The following is a 19,464-nucleotide window of genomic DNA, read 5'->3' as shown; positions in this document are numbered from 1 at the left end:
CCAGTTGTATCCTTCTGGGTTTAAGGCCTTATGTACACCCTTTCTACACTGACCGCGGCCGCAGCAAAATGCAAAACGTGGAAAAATTGCGTCAGCCGGCGGTCCAAAAATGACTATCCCGAATGCGATTCTTCCAAGGGAGGTTGAAGCTTATCTTCTAAAGCGGCAACTTCTAAACTCTGATAAGAGCCTATGTGTACATTGACACATAGGCTTTTATGGAGTTGAGTTTAAGAGCTTTGGCTTGTTCACACATGCCTTCTGAAGAATAATTCATGGTGGATTGATTTTCAGAGGACATTCGACAGGCAGTGAGGTGACAATACAGTATGTCACTTCCTCACCACCTGATTTGCCTCATTAACAAAGGTAGTTAGTGGAGTAAAAAAAGGTAGCTGAGCCATGGTTCTACCACTCCCGACCGCTGAGCCACATATTAACATGGTCAGTGGCCATGTCAGTACACATCACTACAGCACAATGACAATTACACAACTTAAAGCGGAACTTCAGTCATTTATTTAACTTTCTATCTATGAAATCTTCTGCTCTTGTTGTTTTAACTTTGGATAGCAAAACATTTTTTTTTCTGCCAGTAAATATCTTATACAGCCCCCTGTTTCTTGTCTGGCAAAAAGCCTAGGCTTATGACATCAGACACAACTCTCTCTCTTAGGCCACGTACACACGCGGGGACTGTTCGCCCAACTTTGTCCGTCAAACAGTTTCGGCAAACAGTCCACTCAAAATTAGCATGGACGGACATGGCCACACACGACGAACGAACAGTTTGCTGAAACTGTGCACGATGACGTGAACGGCACGTACGACGGGACGAAAAATACGACGTCCTATACACTGCATTATAACTTTCGGCGTGTAAATCCTTTCTGAGCATGCGCGGAACTTAGTTTGACGAACAAGCCTACACACGAGGGGACTGTTCGCTGAAACAAAGTTTCCGAAAAACCTTGTTCAGCGGACTGTTCGCTGAAACTGTCCGCTGAAAGCCCACACACGAGCGGACTGTTTGCCGAAACACTGTTCAGCGGACAAAGTTGGGCGAACAGTCCCCGCGTGTGTACGCGGCCTCACTCTTGTGAGAGTTTGCCAGGAAAGGAGGGGGGATGAGTCATAACAGGGCCAATGAGAGCTGCAGGGCTGGAGGTGTGTCTCTGTGTAAATCCAGGAAGTGAACAGGCAGCAGCTTCAGCTGCCTACAGTTAAAATGGATGTAGCCAGGCTCAGTGGAGGGAGATTTATGCAGCATATTTGGCAAGTACAGAATCACAGTATACATACCTCCCAACTTTTTGAGATCGGGAATGAGGGACACCTATCAGCAAAAGTATGCAGGCATAGGACGCACCCCTTGCCATTCCCCCTTAAAGGAGAATTGTACAAAAAAACAAGATTAAACCCACAAATGCTTTTTTTACCACTAATATTCCTTTATATTGGCTTTTAGAATTTACAAATGCAGCAAATTAGAAATCAGATAAAAGGTTTAGCGCTGGAAAACTATATAGATCAGATCAAAATGAGGGACAAATGAGGAGGAATGAGGGACAGAGGGACATTGCTCCAAATCAGGGAGTCCCTCAAAATCAGGGACAGTTGGGAGGTATGCAGTATATATAAAATAATATGCAAAGTGGTTGGAGGGAAGCTTCAGAATGGCAAAGATGTTTTTATTACAAATTATGTGAGCAGACTGCAGTTCCTCTTTAACACATTTGAAAAGCAGGACTGCCTACAAACTTGACACAATTTGTTGTGTAATGCTGTGTAATCCACTGAGGATCCCTTTTCAAGAGACAGCTATATATGTAAATGCATATGTAGCTTGCTGGATTCTCTGCTGCAAAACACTACTTTCATTTATGTATGCATTAACTTTACTTTTTACAGCTGACTCTGAAAAGAACATTTTTAACACCTGTCACCTCTTTCCACCATTACCACCCCTGAAGTTATCTGTTAGTACATCTGATCAGATTGCTGATACACTAATTGATTTATGTGTGCTATTGTCAGAAGGGACTCATGTATGTCTGGTGATGCCTGAAGATAGGTTGATTACAGAGCAATAAACACAATTAACTACTGATAACAAATGTTTACACACTCATGGAAGGTGACAATACACATAGCCTGAGATAACCAAAATGTCGAATTCCTGATGGCTCATTCACAGAGGAGTCCTTTCTAGCAGTTTTCTGGCACTTGACAGGTGGTTTTGTCTCCAAATAGCTCAGTTCACGCTTCCAATTTGGAAGGGGGCCAGTGCTAAACTATGGCTTCCTATTGTTTTCTAAGGTCTCTCCAAGCTGGCTCTGTAGCTGGGAGAGTAGTTAAGCAGCTTGAAAAACTCTACCCTGTTCTTCAGCCTGCCCAATGTGACAGGGCCTTCAAGTGCCCAGGCATTAAATGACTACCATTTTTCTTGCATTTTCTTTTTCATCCATTGCCAATAACATTCCTGTTATCCTCTAATCTGAGTATTTATGGTGTAATTCACAAAATAATCTAACTGACCTATCCTACCTTTGACCCTGACAGCTTTCTCTATCAAAAGCCAAATATAGCACTCATAGATGCCAGAAAGCAATCAGCATTTGTTTTGTTAGCTGCAGAGCTGTGCACATCTATAGGCCCTATGACACTTTAGCGGTCCAGTCCTGTCAATGGCACAGCTTGCCAGCAAGAGGATCTCTAGAGAGTGCAAATAAACCACTTATCTCTTTCTACTAAGTCACTCTTTTGATTGCCAGACCAGCAAGTGATTTCTTCTTGTGGTATTTCACCCAGTAAGGTAAAGTCACCTTACTGGTCTGGTCAATAAGTAAGCAACAATAACAGGTACATAGATTATTTGCCCTCTATAGCAAATCTATTTGCGGTGTGTTGTTGTCAGTGACAAGTTCGCTATTGTGCCTCACTCTATTTACTGGAGTGGAAATGTCATACATTCAATTTTATTTTAAGCTAATTAAACAGCCAAAACTATGACCCTTCAGCCCATATATATCAGCAATTAGGTCTTATCGTTTTATAGTCTCTATGGGACTACAGGTTACCCACACCTGTCCTACATCCTGTCATAGCACTCTTAAGATGCCCATAGCTGGATCAAAATTTCAGCAGGGACTAGGCAAACTTCAATTCATGTATGGGCACTGCGGTTGTATAGAAGTTGATTTATCAATTGACTACTGTACAACCTCCCTACTGGAAAATGCCCTCTTAATCAGTGTACTCTGATGGCAGGGAAGCCGCTCTACTGTCAGAATACAAAGATACAGAGGGGAGGATGCCCTCATCAATTTGAATGTCTGGATGAAAGAATAGGGTCCATTTTTTTTTCATTCAACTTGCTGGTTGAATGATAAAATTGGCTCATCTATGGCGAGCTATATACTTTATGCTTCCAGTTTATTTTGTGAGTACCAGGTTTAAAATAAAATATAAGAAGTTAGTAAAGTGGTATAAGCTTAGGGGTTCCCAAAAGTTATCTATTACATGTAGAATATAAAATAATCTAAAAATACAAGATACAACATAGCATAATCAGTTAAGTTTTTTAGGATGACCATGTTAAAGGGTCTTTTGCTACCACATCTAAATGAAGTCCTTGGGTCACTTGCTGTTATCCTATGTTCAGCGCCAACAATATAATTTTCCTTATTACTGATATCTGGTAATGCAACTGGAGGCTGACCATTGACATGCGAGGAAAATAAAAAACAGCATTTTAGCTTGTACATGATTGGATGATATAAAATCAGCAGAGCTTCCCCTCATTTCAGATCTTCTCCTCAGTTCTACAGTGAGTGCAATTGTAGTGCAGAGTGGTTTTGCCTTTAGTAAATAACCCCCAAGCTGTAGGTATCCACCTCTAGCCAGTCTAACCAGTGCTTTCCTTTTGAATTCTTACCAGCTCTATGCTACTTTATGCAGCGGGGTGGATTTACTAAAGAAAATAGATGTTTTGCTTTGCAATAGAATTTCCCCTTAGCTGACTAAAAGTAGTGAAGATTCACTTTGCAAAGAATACCCAATCATGTTGCAAGCAAAATGAAGAAAAAAATGTGTTTTTGCTTGCACATGATTGGATGATGGAAATTAGCAGAACTCTGCCCTAATCATGTGCTAAAGATAAATTCCCTTCCAAAGAGAAAATTCCTTTACAACATGAACAGCCTATTCTGCCTTCAAGCCCTATCTGCCATATGAGCATGTACTCCTTATGACATACACTTTAAATTGCCTCATGCTAACTTTTTTCTTAGTATTCCGGGAGAAAAAAAGCTTATCCCCCTGCAGGTAATGTTATAATGTGCTAGTATGCCTCGCATACTAGTACATTATGACCGACTTAGCTAAAAAAATGTATCCCTCAAGCGACTTGCTGTCCCTGCGGACAGGGATTCCATTTTCACTCGGTCTTCCATCTGTGTTTGCAGCCTCCAGCCATTTGAATGGCCGAGCCATGATGACGTCATGGTCACGGCACAGCTCTCTCAATGGATAGCATTCTTGAGTGTGCCATCCATTGAGCGTGCAGGCTTACCTACGGATAAGCCTTATTATAGGCTTACCTGTAGGTACAAGATAAATATCTAAGTTGATTACCACTATAATAATACCAGATATTTATTTATACCCCTTACTATTACACCACATTATTTCATGTTTTTTGCTGTTTGATTAATACCAATGTGCATTGACACCCCTACTCCTGAATGTGTGCCAATGACTTATCAGTAAATATGTAGAATGCGAGATACATGGATTAATATCGGGGTAGTCTAACAAGTGAAGTATCCTGAAGATACACTTTGAGCATAATTGTAAACAATGATTGCAAGGGTCTCCAAATTAGTACTGTTTAGACACTTGGCCAAGTCACTTAAGAAGCAGCATCTGGACATAACTTTGCAGAGAGTAACAATAAAAGTTCTGAATAGTGCTCAGTCACTGTCTATTGGCCAAACAAAAGTTAAGGCCACAGATTTTTCCTCTTCTTAGTCCTATGTTTCTTTCTACAAAACTGTATCTCTAATTCTTTTCCCATACAGAATCTTCAAAGCATCATGAAAAGCTTGCAGGGAGCCTGGGTAGCCTTATAAGAACACTCTGTGCTAAAACTAACATTTATACGAAAAAATAATCATCATACACACTTCTACATATGGTGCTTTTAGTATGACATTCCTAATAACTAAAAAGCAGCTGTCTCAGAAGAGTGTTTTACTGTACTGTTCTGCAAGAAGAAACTCCATGGAGGTAAGCCATATCATAGAAAAGCATCTGGATAAGGTCTGCCTGCATGCATTATGCCACACACATGAAAGGTTTATACCCACGCCCCACTGCACATATCATTTACAAGTAAGACTACCTTGTAATTTCCTTATATCCAGCAAACACACTATCATTTACTAAATTACACTAATATATGCACAATGCAGCTACTAATTCCAGGGATTAGAGCAATGATCCTAAACCTTGACTTTTTTACGGCTATTTTATCTTTCATTACTGTGAAAAAAGCATGTTGGTTGTTTCAGTAAACTTTACTCCTGCCCAGTAAAATATTAAATTCCTTTATCCAAGGTATAGGACTGTCAAGGAAGATATGGATTTAGTTTTTTAAGGTCAGACGTACATTGGAATAATTTTTCAGCAATATAAACTTTGTTCGTATTATAAAACACCTTCATTTCCCTTACTAAGATTGACTAAAGGCTTTACATACAAAAGCAATTTGTGCCAAAAACTGCCAAGATCAGCCTGAATACTATGAGCTACATTATAAATGATTGCATCTTTGTTGCCTTCAGATATTATTTTACACAAAGGATGACAGAATCTGGACAGTCAAGCATTCAGACTAAAGTAATTATATTTATTCATACTGACATTGAGCCAGCTTGGCTTAATGTAAGAATGAATATCCAATATCTGGACAACCATTGGCAATTCTGTAAATCACAGTAGTAGCCCATGCTATAGATCAGTGATGGCGAACCTCGGCACCCCAGATGTTTTGGAACTACATTTCCTATGATGCTCATGCACTCTGCAGTGTAGTTGAGCATCATGGGAAATGTAGTTCCAAAACATCTGGGATGCCAAGGTTCGCCATCACTGCTATAGACCTTGAGAACCGTGATCTTCCGGGTTCTGTCCAAGCAACTGCATACTGATAACAGGGGGTCACTAACTCTGTACTACCACTAAAGGTAGTGCACATGGAATGCCTTGCATTTTTTTTTTTTTATGAATACAAGGTGTTTTCTGATTGGACTAGGTGGAGAGGAGGGGTCACAATCTTCACCACTACAGTGATTTACAGCATCCCCTGTGGTCCTCTGGATATCAGATATGCATAATAGCACTGAACCTAACTGGCCCAATGTAAGTTAGTAAAAAAAAAAAAATGGAACAGGACTGCAGACAGAACCCAAATAAAAAAATAAATGAAACACAATACAACTTATTGGATTGAAATGGGCATGGAGAAAAATATAAATCATGGCATTCATGTTTAAAGACCATTCCCACATTGCAAGGGTTAACTGATCATTTAGTCTAGGGACGAGTACAAACACTTTAACTTCCCAGATCCTGCACAGAAAGACATACAGAAAACTTTGATACTTGTGTAATTTATGATTTTTTTTAAATGTTTTTTTTCTTGATGATCATGTGACAGCCTACCCTCACCTTCCTTGGAATAAGGCCTGCAGGTGGAGAGTAGTGGCACACAACATATCTGCCTGTCATCTATTAGGAAGAGATCTGACATTATTTGCTGTCACTATTGGCGGCAGAGGCAGTGCAGAGCAAGAAATGGCTGTAAATGACTTTACCTCTGCTAGGCCAATGCTGAGATGCTGGAGAAAGAGGCTGTGTCACCATACAGCTCTCTACTATAATGGGATGCAGGGGAGTAGAGGGTGACAATTCTGTAGTCAATTCATTAGCCAATTCATTAGCCTTCATTCTGCATTATCACATCTCAACAGAAAGAGGGGCTAAAGCACGGTTATTGGCAGGATCAACAGTTATGAACCTGAAAAACTAAGTGCACCTACAACATGCCATACACATAATGGAACATCTTGAGCCATTAAAAGTTTTTGATGGACTTCCTATCTACATGCATGTACATGCATACAGCAATGACTTCCCATCATTCCTGGGGAGGGATTCCTTTGTAATAGTGGAAGTATCTGAACAAGGACATTTATCAAGTATTATTTTAATGAAAGCTTACCATTACGTGTTAAAACTTATATGAGATTTTAGTGACTGGATTTGCATATACTTTAAGCATATATTTTTCATAAAGTTAGTGCATTTAAAGTTAGTGCATTTAATTCATGGCATTATTTACTTTAGATTGTATAGGTCAGATACACATGAAGCTGGATTGTCAAAAGAGATGATCAAATTAAACCACTGCAGTGATGCAAAAACACAATTTTCTCAGGATATGAAATGACTGCACAGAGTCAATAAAATGTGCCCATGCACCATTAGTCCAGGTTAAATAGATGTTAAGTTGTTGAATGTGTACTAGGCCTGACTTTACAATCTATACAGTAAAGTTCCTCATGTGCAGATTAACTGCTGATAATTAATTTTAATCTTTCACTGCCAACAATCGGTGCATGCATACTGCTGCCAACGTAGCAGTTATCTGCTTGGATATTTTTTCTCAATGGGATAAATTATGCCATCAACATCTGCCCAGAACACTAATGCCAGTTGGATGTATGCATTAAATTCTGTGACTATCAATGATGCAAATCAGGCTGCTCACTGTTGAGAAATGGTCTTTGGTGCTCTGATCTGCAGGTGTATTGGCAACTTTATGGCCATATCTGGCATGTCTGACTGTTAACCTGAACTTTATGGAGAGGACATTAGGAGCACATTCTAATATCACAAAATGTGTCATTGTTATCTTTTCTATATAAAGAAACATGGGTTCTTATCTTAGGACATTGTCTCAGCTCCTCTTTTCATAACTAGTAATATACAGGCCCATTCTCAGAAGCTTCTCAGACAAGTAAATATATATTGGTAGTCAGAAGTATTTTACTACAAGTGACTAATCTGAAGCCTCCAGCCAACCACAGACTCCCCGAAATATCTTCTTCTATGAGAGAGAAATGCTGCATTTCAGAACTTCTCTAATACTTGCATTTGATTGATATACTGATAAGGCTCAGGAAACATACATAAGAAAATACCCACAAAGCTCATAATTTATAAAGCTTATTTCTGGAAAACCCCATGAGGGTTTGATTATGTTCCAAACATTTCAGGCTGACAAACTGAAGAATTTTTTAATTGGATAACTTTAGCCTTTTAGGTAAGGTTCTATTCCTTATTAGGTAGGTAAGAATCCTCTTAATTCCCTTTGAGGTGATCTACCTGTACTTTCACAGTTGTCACAACTCATGAATTCATATTGTGTCACATTGATCCTACTGTATTCACTATACATGTCTATGAAGAACACAGAAAGAAATAGTTGACAGTGGTAGTGTCAACCTTCCAACCCTCTCACTGTATCCTCAATGTCAAAATGAACTAATGGAGCATAGCCTTGCGACACGCTACTCCAAAACCAGCTTTGAGCAAATGAATACCCTTGTAGACCCTTAATAACCTAAAGGGATATTAAATCCTGCCTATTCCACCCAAAACTGACTGGGTAGTTGTTTTTAATACAGAGAATTCATTTAAAATGACCCCGTCAGTTGCCTAAAGAAATCTAATTTGTAGGTCCCCAATTCAAGAGGAATTATATTCACCTTCCCCGTCTCTCCTACTTTCCCTACATTGCAGTGCATGTAGTCTTAATCAAACAGCAGTGAAGTAGTTTTTGGAGGAAATAGCCATAGAATGCAGTAGGGACTGAACAGACTGACTGAGGCTGCAACACTTCAATGGAGAGAACGAAGGAGGCATGGGTTGCTGAAGAGTCAAGTATTATACCTGTTCTACTGCAGTGATCTGCAAGTTGGATTGATTTAGGTGACTAAAAGGGTTGCCCAACCACCTCCTGACCGTGGAATGCATATATGCATTGGAAGGAAAAGTGGGCCTTCTTTCTGTGCTGGTTCACATGGGGCTCCATCAGAGCCGGACAAATAACCCTAGCAGTGGGGCAAGGGAGTGGGAGCGGACACAGACAGTCCAGCGTGCGGAGGCATCTTTTGTTTCGCCTGCCAGCTGGGCTGTCACCACCTCTCCTGAGCCTCCTTGAGTGATTGAGTGAGCTAAGGCGGGCGGGGGGGGGGAAGCGCGCCGAAGATCAAGTGCCGCAGATCCCCCTCCCATTTGCTCTCCCCACGACAGGCAAATAATAGGAGCGACGAGGGCGAACGGGTCTGAGGAGAAGAAACTGTGCTTCCCCTCCTCGAGCCATCGCTGTCAGAAGAAGGCTCTATTTCCTGTCTACCCCCCCTCCCTCCTTCTGTCGGCAGTAGGGAGAGTGGCTGTGTCTCTGTCTGGAGAGAGTAGCTGCTGGTTTCCCCCCCCCCCCCCCCCTCCTTATGCTGCTGTACTCAGGAGCGGAGCCCTCTCCTTCCTATCTCTTTCCTATTGGCCAGGTAAAAATATAAAAAAAAGGAGCACAAAGGAGGATCATGGGACATATAGTCCTGAGGACTGGCAAATTCCAGCAATCCTAAGAGGGAAATCGCAGCCCCCAGCATGCCCAGCTGAAGGGGAGGGAGAGAGAGCAAGGATATGGGTGGCAAGTGACACGCTCAATCTGGTGGCAGAGGATGGGTGGCAAGTGACATGCTGAATCTGGTGGCAGGGGACTGGTGGCAATTGACATGCTGAATCTAGTGGCAGGGGATGGGTGGCAAGTGACATGCTGAATCTGATGGCAGAGGACTGGTGGCAATTGACATGCTGAATCTAGTGGCAAGGGATGGGAGACAAGTGACATTATGAATCTGATGGCAGGGGATGGGTGGCAAGTGACACACTTAATCTGGTGACAAGGGACCAGTGCAAGTGACACACTGAATCTGGTGGCAGGGAATGGGTGCCAAGTGACACGCTGAATCTGGTGGCAGGAGATGGGTGCTAAATGACATGCTAAAATCTGGTGGCAGGGGACCGGTGGCAAGTGACACCCTGAATCTGGTGGCAGGGAACTGGTGGCAGGGGACCAGTGGCAAGTGACACCCTGAATCTGGTGGCAGGGGACCGGTGGCAAGTGACATGCTGAATGTGGTGGGAGGGGATGGGTAAAAAAGTGACACGCTGAATCTGGTGGCAGGAGATGGGTGGTAAATGACATGCTGAATCTGGTGGCAGGAGACCGGTGGCAAGTGACACTCTGAATCTGGTGGCAGGGAACCGGTGGCAGGGGACCAGTGGCAAGTGACACCCTGAATCTGGTGGCAGGGGATGGGTGGCAAGTGACACACTTAATCTGGTGACAAGGGACCAGTGGCAAATGACACACTGAATCTAGTTACATTGGATGGGGGGAAAGTGACACGCTGAATCTGGTGACAAGGAATGGGTGGCAAGTGACACGCTGAATCTGGTGGCAAGGGACCAGTGGCAAGTGACATGCTGAATCTGGTGGCTGGGGATAGGTGGCAAGTGACACCCTTAATCTGGTGGCAGGGGATGGGTGGAAAGTGACACGCTGAATCTGGTGGCAGGGAACAGCAGCAAGTGACACGCTGTAAAGTAGAAATATTGTACTTTAATTCTTGAGAGTAGGTGTGTAAATTGAGGCAAGCTTGTAGGGACCCCATAGCATTACTTTGCTCAGGGGCCCATGATGCTATTAAGATGGCCCTGGGCCTTAACACCATGCACCCACATGGTTTTAAGTTGTGTGCTGAGAGTGCACTCATTATATACTGAGCACATTAAGAAATGGTTTCTTCATCAGCTCTCAGTCATGGCTCCTTAGTGCATTTCTCAAGTGTTCGCTTTGAAGTTTTGTTAGGGCCAAAATGTGCCACTGGTCCAAAAGAAGCTGATGTACTTTTTCAAGCAATGGACTTTAAGCTTTAATTGATTTCTGTGCTTAGGTGTGAACAGGCACCATTGAATGGTGGAGTTTCAAACATATTTTCAAGCGTCTCGGATGTGAACGGGCCTTAAGGTGGTTCTAAATCCTTAAAGTGTTTGTTACCCCAACATTTCATATTCCTGATATGTTGTACTGTGTACCTGTATGAAAAAGTATCTTGTTCTTTTTGTATTGCTTCCCTTTTGTGAAATCCCTGGTGTTCCTGGCAGTCCCTCTGCTTTCCTATTAAAAACTGACCACACTAAGCAGGAGAGTACACTGTGGTCAGTTCTCTAGCTATGCTGGGAACTCAGCCTGCTCTCCTCCAATGATTAGACTTGTCCTGACATGCCCCCACTGCACAGCCATTCACCAAGAAGCTCAGTGTGCTGCTGCTTCCACTCCCCCCAGCTCTTATGTAGCTGAGAGCACAGGAAATGTAATCACTTATGAAAAAAGGGAAACAAGTATTTAGAGTTTTTGTTATAAATTATAGATTAATAGCACTCATTCATTGGCTCCTGCTGCTGTCAATCAAATGCTGTTACGAGGAAGCAGGCTGTGGGGCTGAGCCGCCTGGTCTGTGTCTGTTGACATAGACAGGGCGGCTCAGGAGTTAACCCCCATAAAAAATAGCTTTATATAGGGACACACGCTGAAGAGGAGGAGCCAGGAGCAAAACTATTGCACAAAGTAGGTAAGTATAGCATGTTTATTATTTTAATTACAAAAAACTGAAGCTTTAATGTCACTTTAATGTCTATATTAGACATCTAACTGACCCATAGAACAGCAAATTATTGCAAGCAGGATCAGAGGCCTGTATATGAAAACTAAGCATATTATTCTGACCTCTGATATATGAAATGGCAAAAATAATGTAATTCTGTAGAAAAGTTATAGTTCAGTTTTCCATATGCTTCTACTTAGAATTTGGCTTTAGCTGCCGATTTCACACATATTTCCTAAAATCATAAACAGTAATCAGCATCTCAAGCCCTTTTATCTTTCTAATGGATTTGTGTTTTACAGGGATATGTTTATAAACAAGCCATTTGCCTTGTGGATCCATGTGAGTTCTTTAAAATGGTTTTGATTAATCTCTAATGGATACAAACTTCTGAAATTACAAACTACAGGGTGTAAACCGTATCCAACAGCTTCCAAAGCAGATGGTATTATCATTATTTTGCTTCCCACTATCACAAACACACAGCGGATAATGGCATCACCAAAACAGAGGCTTGTTAAATAAGCATTTTCTAATTATAACAGATGAATGTGTTCCGTGTTGTAGAATTGATGTAACTGTAAGTGATTTACAAGTTATCCTTTTCAATGCACATATGTGAAAAATTGCAGAGAAAATGCAAGGTGCTGGGGGCATGTCATGCAGTAAATCAACGATAAACCTGTTAAAGACATAATTTCATATAAAAATCTATCTAAAGGTAAACTAATTAATAATAATTCTGGTCCAGTACATTTATTTATAATAACATAGAAGAATTTGTTGCAAGATAACACTGATCCTAGTACAATAGCTGAAAGTCAAACCACCCTTCATTAGTTGCATTAGTAGATTGGTAGGATCTTGGATTCCCTGCAAATCCATTTAAACCCTCTTTTATCTTTTAAGATATACCAATTTTATATAAAAAATCAATCTAAAGTTAAGCAAACTAATCATAATTCTGTCTTGGCACATTTTCTTACAATAACATTGAAGAATTTGTTGCAAGATACCACTGATCCTAGCACAATAGGTAAAAGTCCATTCCTTCTCCACCACATTGTATTAGTACAGGGGTCTCCAAGCTTTCTAAAGAAAGGTCCAGTTTACCACTATCCAGACTATAGGGGGGCCAGATTATATCCAATGGGAGTAAACCTGATCTTTGGTATTAGGGGGAGAAATAGTTTGTGTCAGTGAGAGGAATAGTGCCCCATTTGTGTTGTCAGTGGAATGAATGATGCCCCATTGTTGGTGTCAGTGGCAGTAATTATGCCTCAAGGGCTGGATAAACGCAAGCAAAGGGCCACATCTGGCCCCAGGGCTACAGTTTGGAGGCCACTGTATTGGTAGAATGGTGTATTGCCTGCAATTGACTTTTCACGTCCTTTACTTATTAAAGAAACGCCAATTTTATATAAAAAATCAATCTAATAGTAAACTAATTAGTGATAAATATGGTCCAGGATATATTTTATTATAACATAGAATGATTTTTTGCAAGATACCACAAATCTTAGTACAATAGCTAAAAAGTCAAATCCTCAAGCACATGTTGTATTAGTAGATTAGTGTGATCCTGACTTTTATACCTCCCCAGAGTTAGCAGAACACATGGGACATACTTAGACCACATCTGTTTATATTATCTCTTCTGTTTCATGGGTCAAAGGGCTTAGAATGTTAGGCTACATCCTGGACTGGATGGAGGAATGAGTAAGAATAGCAAAGGTAATAAAACACTAGAATACTGCATTGTGGAACTAGATTCATATAGCGATGAAAAAAACTTTAGAAAGGAAAAAAAAAAAAGACACAAATCCAATGCCTTAGCAAATTTTTAATTACAGTAAATGTCTCTAAGGTTGTTGCATTGCTATATAGTGTATGGCTAACCTGATACCTATAATTTTGGTAGGGATGAATAATAGCTCTCAAAAGAGCTGTACAGCTGTCAGCCCACAAGCCAGATGTGATCCTTAGCAATTCTTTAATGCTTCCCAACGTCCCTCGGACTCTCCTTTGTATGACATCACTTTTTAATAAGATCTGGAACGCAGCTTGCCTTTCTAACATCTATGTGGCCCTTCCCATTGTTGGTTTGGACAGCCCTACCTTGCGGTGTAATTCACACACTTTGTCAGCTGCTAATATGCAATGTCCTCCCTATCGGGGTTAAGGGTGCCAAAGATCCTTTATAAAGATTGAATTGATTTCAGAAGGGAGGAGTTTGTCTTAAAAAAAATGCCAATAAAGCATCAAACACAAATATGTCCCTCCATGCTTTAATAGTTTCTCAATTTGCATCTGTCATGTGTTCTGTCTAATAGCTCTATCTTTGGCAATGGCCTTTGTGTTCCTTAAGATTCCTAGTGTGAAATCAGACAGGGTAGAAGGGAGTCAGTCTCATCCTGGGGGTCTCGGTCTGAGTGCCAGCTGGCCACATGTTCAACACACTGCAAACTCATCAGCTGAAGAGAAAAGTCTGATGAGGTCTACAAGACATTGAAGTATTTCCCATCAGTGTGCAAGGCTCTTAAATCACACATGCTACTGAAAAGCTTTCCATGTCTCCAGCAGCAAGTTGAGTAGAAGAGACAACCCTTTGCTGTGCAGACTAGGAATGCTTTATCTGTGCTGTTGAATCAATGGATCTCACTGAGAATTCAGCTCAAAGGGACATTCTAAAAATCCACATAGCACTCATATTTCTGTGTCAGCTACAAGTCAGAGGTGCAAGGCTTTAAACACGCCCCTCGGCCATGAAAGGGGAGACAGGCAGAGGAAAAAGCCAGGCCCCTGTTCCTGCATTTTTTTTTTCCTTTAAGCAAACCCTGAGTGTCTATTCCTCTAACCATTTCACCTGCTGATCCCTGGGACTCAACTCAAATCAGCCTTTTCAGCTCCCAACCTATCCTCATCCCACTGAAGTTTATTTAATCAGTTTGTTTCACTCTTGCTGGATTCATTCCTTCAAACAAAGTGCCAATTGTATGCTGTTTCTTTTTTTTTTTTTTGTGCTTACATTTTAACATTTCTGTGTTATTTTTTGCAGTAGAACGACTGGCAAGACTACACAGTATTTATAATTCCTACTGTTCAGTCTACTGTTATGCTATTGCTGTGTAATACGTTACTTTTTTTTAAATTATTTTAACTGCATTGTTAGTCTTTCTTAATCTGGTTTAGATTTTCATGAATCCAAAACGTGGAACCTTTTAAAATGAAATGTTTTCATTCCTTTGAAATCCTTCTATTCGTTGTGTGATTGCTTATTTCATCTCCAGTTGCATAAAACCACATTTGTGATTTCGACTAAAAAGTATTTATGAAAGGGGAGGAAATGGTACCATGTGCAGCCTGTATATAAAAAATACATATTTTTGGATAGAAAATAAAAACCATTGAGTTGGTTACATTGTAACACTTGCTAAAAATATTTTAGCAGTCGTACTTATATTTAGGTTTTTTATTCGTAACAGACTTGCTGTACATTTATCCTCAAGCTAAGCATTATTTTAGTGTTATTGCATGCCTGTCTCCACATGTCTGGGATCCTAAGGGGCCTCAGTATAAGCAAGCCTATATATTACACTAAGGGAGGAATTGCACACTCAGTGGTATGCAAACGTCTGTTTGGTCTAGTAGCCTGGTTTTAATTGATAAAGTAATGAAGGTAACTTAGAATCAATTTATGTTATGAGTTGTGCTACTTATGAAAACAATAGTAAGGTTGCATAGTAACCATTCCAAAGGCAGATGATTAAAACCATATTTGCCAAATATATTTGTCAGACAGATGGGCCTACTGATTATCATGTAGGCCTGTTTTCTAGTGAGATAGTCATTGAGTAAGCATTCTTTGTGACCTGATTTTTTAATACTACTGTTTGGCATGATAAAGCAGTAGAAGCGCAATCTAGAAGTGAATTGGCATAGCTCAAGTAACTCTTTTCAGGGTAGAACACTGGACTGTGTCAGCAATGATCTCTGCTAAAATATATGTAATTTTAAGCCAGTAGTACCTCTTTTGGTAAGACCAGTGTAGTTTCTTTAGGAAACTAATGATAGAGAATGCAAACATTTATTTTGGTCCTTTTACTATTTCACCATGTCACACCATACAATTATCTGCTGTGCAGACCACTAAGCATTCCAGACAAAGGAAATAATACATTAGGTAGTCTGCCTAAAGACTTAAAGAGCACAGACAAGTTTAACTTTTAAAATCAGAAAAGCTATGATTTACAGGTAGAGAAATGCTTCTAAAGTGAAAAGGAGTACCTGTCTTGGAATGGTCTGCTTGTCTTGAAATTAGTCTATACATCAAATGCTAAATGCTTTTTTTTTTTTTTTTTTTATTTATTTTAATTACCAGTAAAAGTCTTAAACTGACAAATAAGTTCTGTTTTTAAAGAGTAAGAAAAGATGAGCACTAATATAACACAAAACATATTCAATGGTTTTAGATTGAGTTACATAAAGTTACCACTTCTGCAGAACTGACTTTGATGAAACCATCTAGCCTTCCAATGGGATTTATTGTACAGACAAGATCCCTTTCCAGGTAGCACAGTATATTTAGTTTAAGCCACACTGTTCCTTGCATTCATAGGAAACACTGGAAGCACACTGTCACATTGCTAATTTATCCTGCCTGTAATCATTTGAGAGGATTTGATTTCCTTTCTACAGTATAAAGAATCCTTAGTTCACCTTTGCTAGGACTTGTTGAATAAGAGAAACCAGAAGAGGGCAGAAGGCAGGAAACTCAGTACAGTACTCTACTGTATGTACTACTGTCTATACTAGAAAAACACAAGACCACAAGCACAGCTCAGAGCCTAACACACAGAAGCCCATTCTTCCCTACACTGCACACTGCTTAACTTATACCTAGGCAGTGGTAATGAATCTACATCCACAACTGAGCACCAGTAACCAGGTACCCACCTACAAATCTTCCTCTTTTACCAACAGCTCAATAGGGAGAACCAGAACTAAAAGTAGGATCAAAGCACCATAGTGAATGAATAGTGTCTGGTCTACATTCCTCATGACTTTCACCCCTGCTGGACCTGGAAAGCCTATCCTTGTGACCCAAGAGGTCACTCTGCTTTAGTTCTGAAGAACTTTACAGATCTTAACAACCTCTTTCTGTGACATTGCTAACTATGCATCTGATGTATCAAACTTTTCTAAATGAGATATGTAAAATAACTACTATTACCTTAGATAGATCCATCCATACACATTACAATCTGACCATACAATTTCTGCACAATTAACCTCAGATAAACCAACATTATGTAATATGAGGACCTACCAAATTAATTTGCATCCAACCAGTCAGGCCCTACTAAATATTTGTTATATCTAAAGGAGATTGTACAATCAGATTGGAACATCTTTAGATAGATCTATCTATATCTAGCAACACTGGGCAGCTCTATCTACCATTTGGTGAACTACAAGTCGCAGCATGACTAGACTTGGCAAAGGCATAACTGAAGGATGCTAATGAATGAAGTTCCCAGTTCTTTAGAGAGAGAAAAAAAAATCACATTCCATTTAGCCTGCTCTCTCCTCAGTTAACCTCTATAGAGAAGGAGTCCAGCAGTTTGGCTGTGTGGATATAACACACAAAGCCTGCACTGAAAGAAATGCAATAAAGTTTAAAAAAAAATGTTATTACACTAGAGAGCTAGGTTGCTGGCAATTACACGTTTTAAGACTTGGCAAGGGCATATCAGCTTGGTGCCACAGGATGACGATGAGTCTAGTACTATGCTGGGACTTGTAGTTCCACAGAACTGTGATTTACACATTCCATCACTTTTCTCACTTAATAGAAGGGATCTCATACAAGCAATGTGGCTCTTTAGCCTGTCAGTGAAATAGTAAATCCTGAAATCTCTTATGCTGGTGAGTCTTATACACGTATTGCCCTCTATATGCTGGCACTATGCATTGATGCTGCCCAGGTTATCTCTGGCTCTATACAACGAAGGTAGATGGAGCTGATGGTCTAGACCCAACCCCTCTCATAGACGTGTCTGAATGTGACATCCCCTGGGGGGAGGAATTTTTAACACACACAGATCGCTACTGAGAATCCCCAAAAAATCCACCATTCTAGCCCTGTCCACAGACACCTAACGGACCACACGTCTCAGAGGTAACCTTCCCTTGCCTATCCCCCCTCCCAAGTCAGGAGAAGCCGATCTACAGGGAGCAGAGGGTGGCATCATCCTGTCACCCCTCTGTAGATGGGATCTGCTCCATCCTAAATTCCTATCTGTGCCAAACAGCCCGATCTGCCTGCTACCTGTGTGTATGGAGGACACCCCCTGCCTGCCTGCCTGCCTGCCTCTGTCCTGGGTTGGAGCATGGAGCTGCCCCCACCTTCCCATCAAATGAATGGAGACTATGCACAGCATCTTGACATCTTGAAGCAGACGACATCCTGAAGAGGGATAAAACTTTTTTTGGGGAGGGGAGAAAACAGGGGGTCATCCAGGTGTGTGATATATCCTGGGGATTAGATGGTTGAAGTGGGGAGCTCAGTGTCCCCTGGATTTGTTCTCTTACCTCCTCTGACCTCTGCAGCTTGGAGAAGGAAAGTCAAAGTGATGAGAATGAGGGAGCTAAGGGAGGAATCCCACAACCTCCTTTTCGTTTTCCACCTTGTGTTCCACCTCTCCATCTCCAATCCAAAAAAGAACTGGGATCACCCCCAGCTGATAGGGAATCTGAGGATTGAAGTTACAGCACCAACTCCTTCCAAAAGTCCAGGAGGTGATCACTACACAGCCATAAGGAGGAAGCAACCCAAAAGTCTGACAGGGGGAGGGGGGCTTGGGGTGGCCTTTCTTCTCCTTTGCCCAGCTGAGATGTGTTCCTCCCCAGTCCCCTGCCTGCAGACTGAAGAAGGGTTGAGGGCTTTAATCAAAATGCAAAGCTCTTTCTCTCCTCCTAAAGTCCCACCGTCAGAGGGCTGGGCTAAGACCCCACTGTTAGGTCTCCAAGCTTTTTTTTTTTTTTTTCTCCAGCCTCCCCCTGCCAGCAAATAGTGTGCAGATTCCAAACTCCCAAACCCTGCCCAAAGACAAGACCCTCCAGGTTGGTCCAGCCCATCGCCCACCCTCCCATATTACAGGGCTCAGGCTGGAGCTGTTCAGCTTCAATGTGAGAATACAAGGAGAAGGTGACAGCTCCAGGCTGCTGGGCTTCCTGTGTCACATCTCAACCTGCCTCTCTCCTTCTGCATCTAGAACTAAGTGGACCCAACTTTGTACATTCATTTATTTATTAATTACAGGTACTTATAAATGATTAAGTCCTACCTGTGCTCTATACTGATGATTGCTGCACAGGATTCCAAATACAGCAGCTTTGCTGTTTCAGATTGCCTTTCATCTGTATAAGTCTTCATTCAGTATTATGTGCAACATGTGCTTATCTGTATGAATGTATCACATTGACTCTGAATTATTTACAAACTCTCAATAAATGTGTCATTTATTTGTAAACTGTGACATGTAACATTGTTAAAGAAAAGCCCTGGGAGTGTATCACATGTGAATTTATGAATGTGTGCATCAAATCCACATCAATACACAAGTCTGTGCACAAAATTAGCATATTTACATAAAAAAAT

The 19,464-nt window shown here is 41.0% G+C and overlaps 1 protein-coding gene across 7 annotated transcripts in view; it reads right to left on the bottom strand.

Moving 5' to 3' along the window:
* Positions 1-18,755, bottom strand: part of COL11A1 (collagen type XI alpha 1 chain) — a 260,086-nt gene extending 241,331 nt beyond the window's left edge. For 5 of the 7 annotated variants that reach the window (XM_077452794.1, XM_077452798.1, XM_077452796.1 and 2 more), the window contains exon 1: positions 18,396-18,755. In XM_077452794.1, coding sequence (XP_077308920.1) covers positions 18,396-18,510 — 115 coding nt within the window. In that variant the 5' untranslated portion in view covers positions 18,511-18,755. The remainder of the gene's footprint in view (positions 1-18,395) is intronic. The other 2 variants (XM_077452800.1, XM_077452801.1) reach the window with 1 other exon arrangement.
* Positions 18,756-19,464: the final 709 nt, after the last annotated feature.

This window comes from Lithobates pipiens, unplaced genomic scaffold, assembly GCF_037356315.1.
Source record: "Lithobates pipiens isolate NorthernLeopardFrog02 unplaced genomic scaffold, aLitPip1_a1.2 Scaffold_23, whole genome shotgun sequence".
NCBI lineage: Eukaryota > Metazoa > Chordata > Amphibia > Anura > Ranidae > Lithobates > Lithobates pipiens.
Note: the sequence above shows the minus strand (reverse complement) of the source record. Positions and strands in the feature narration are given on the sequence as shown.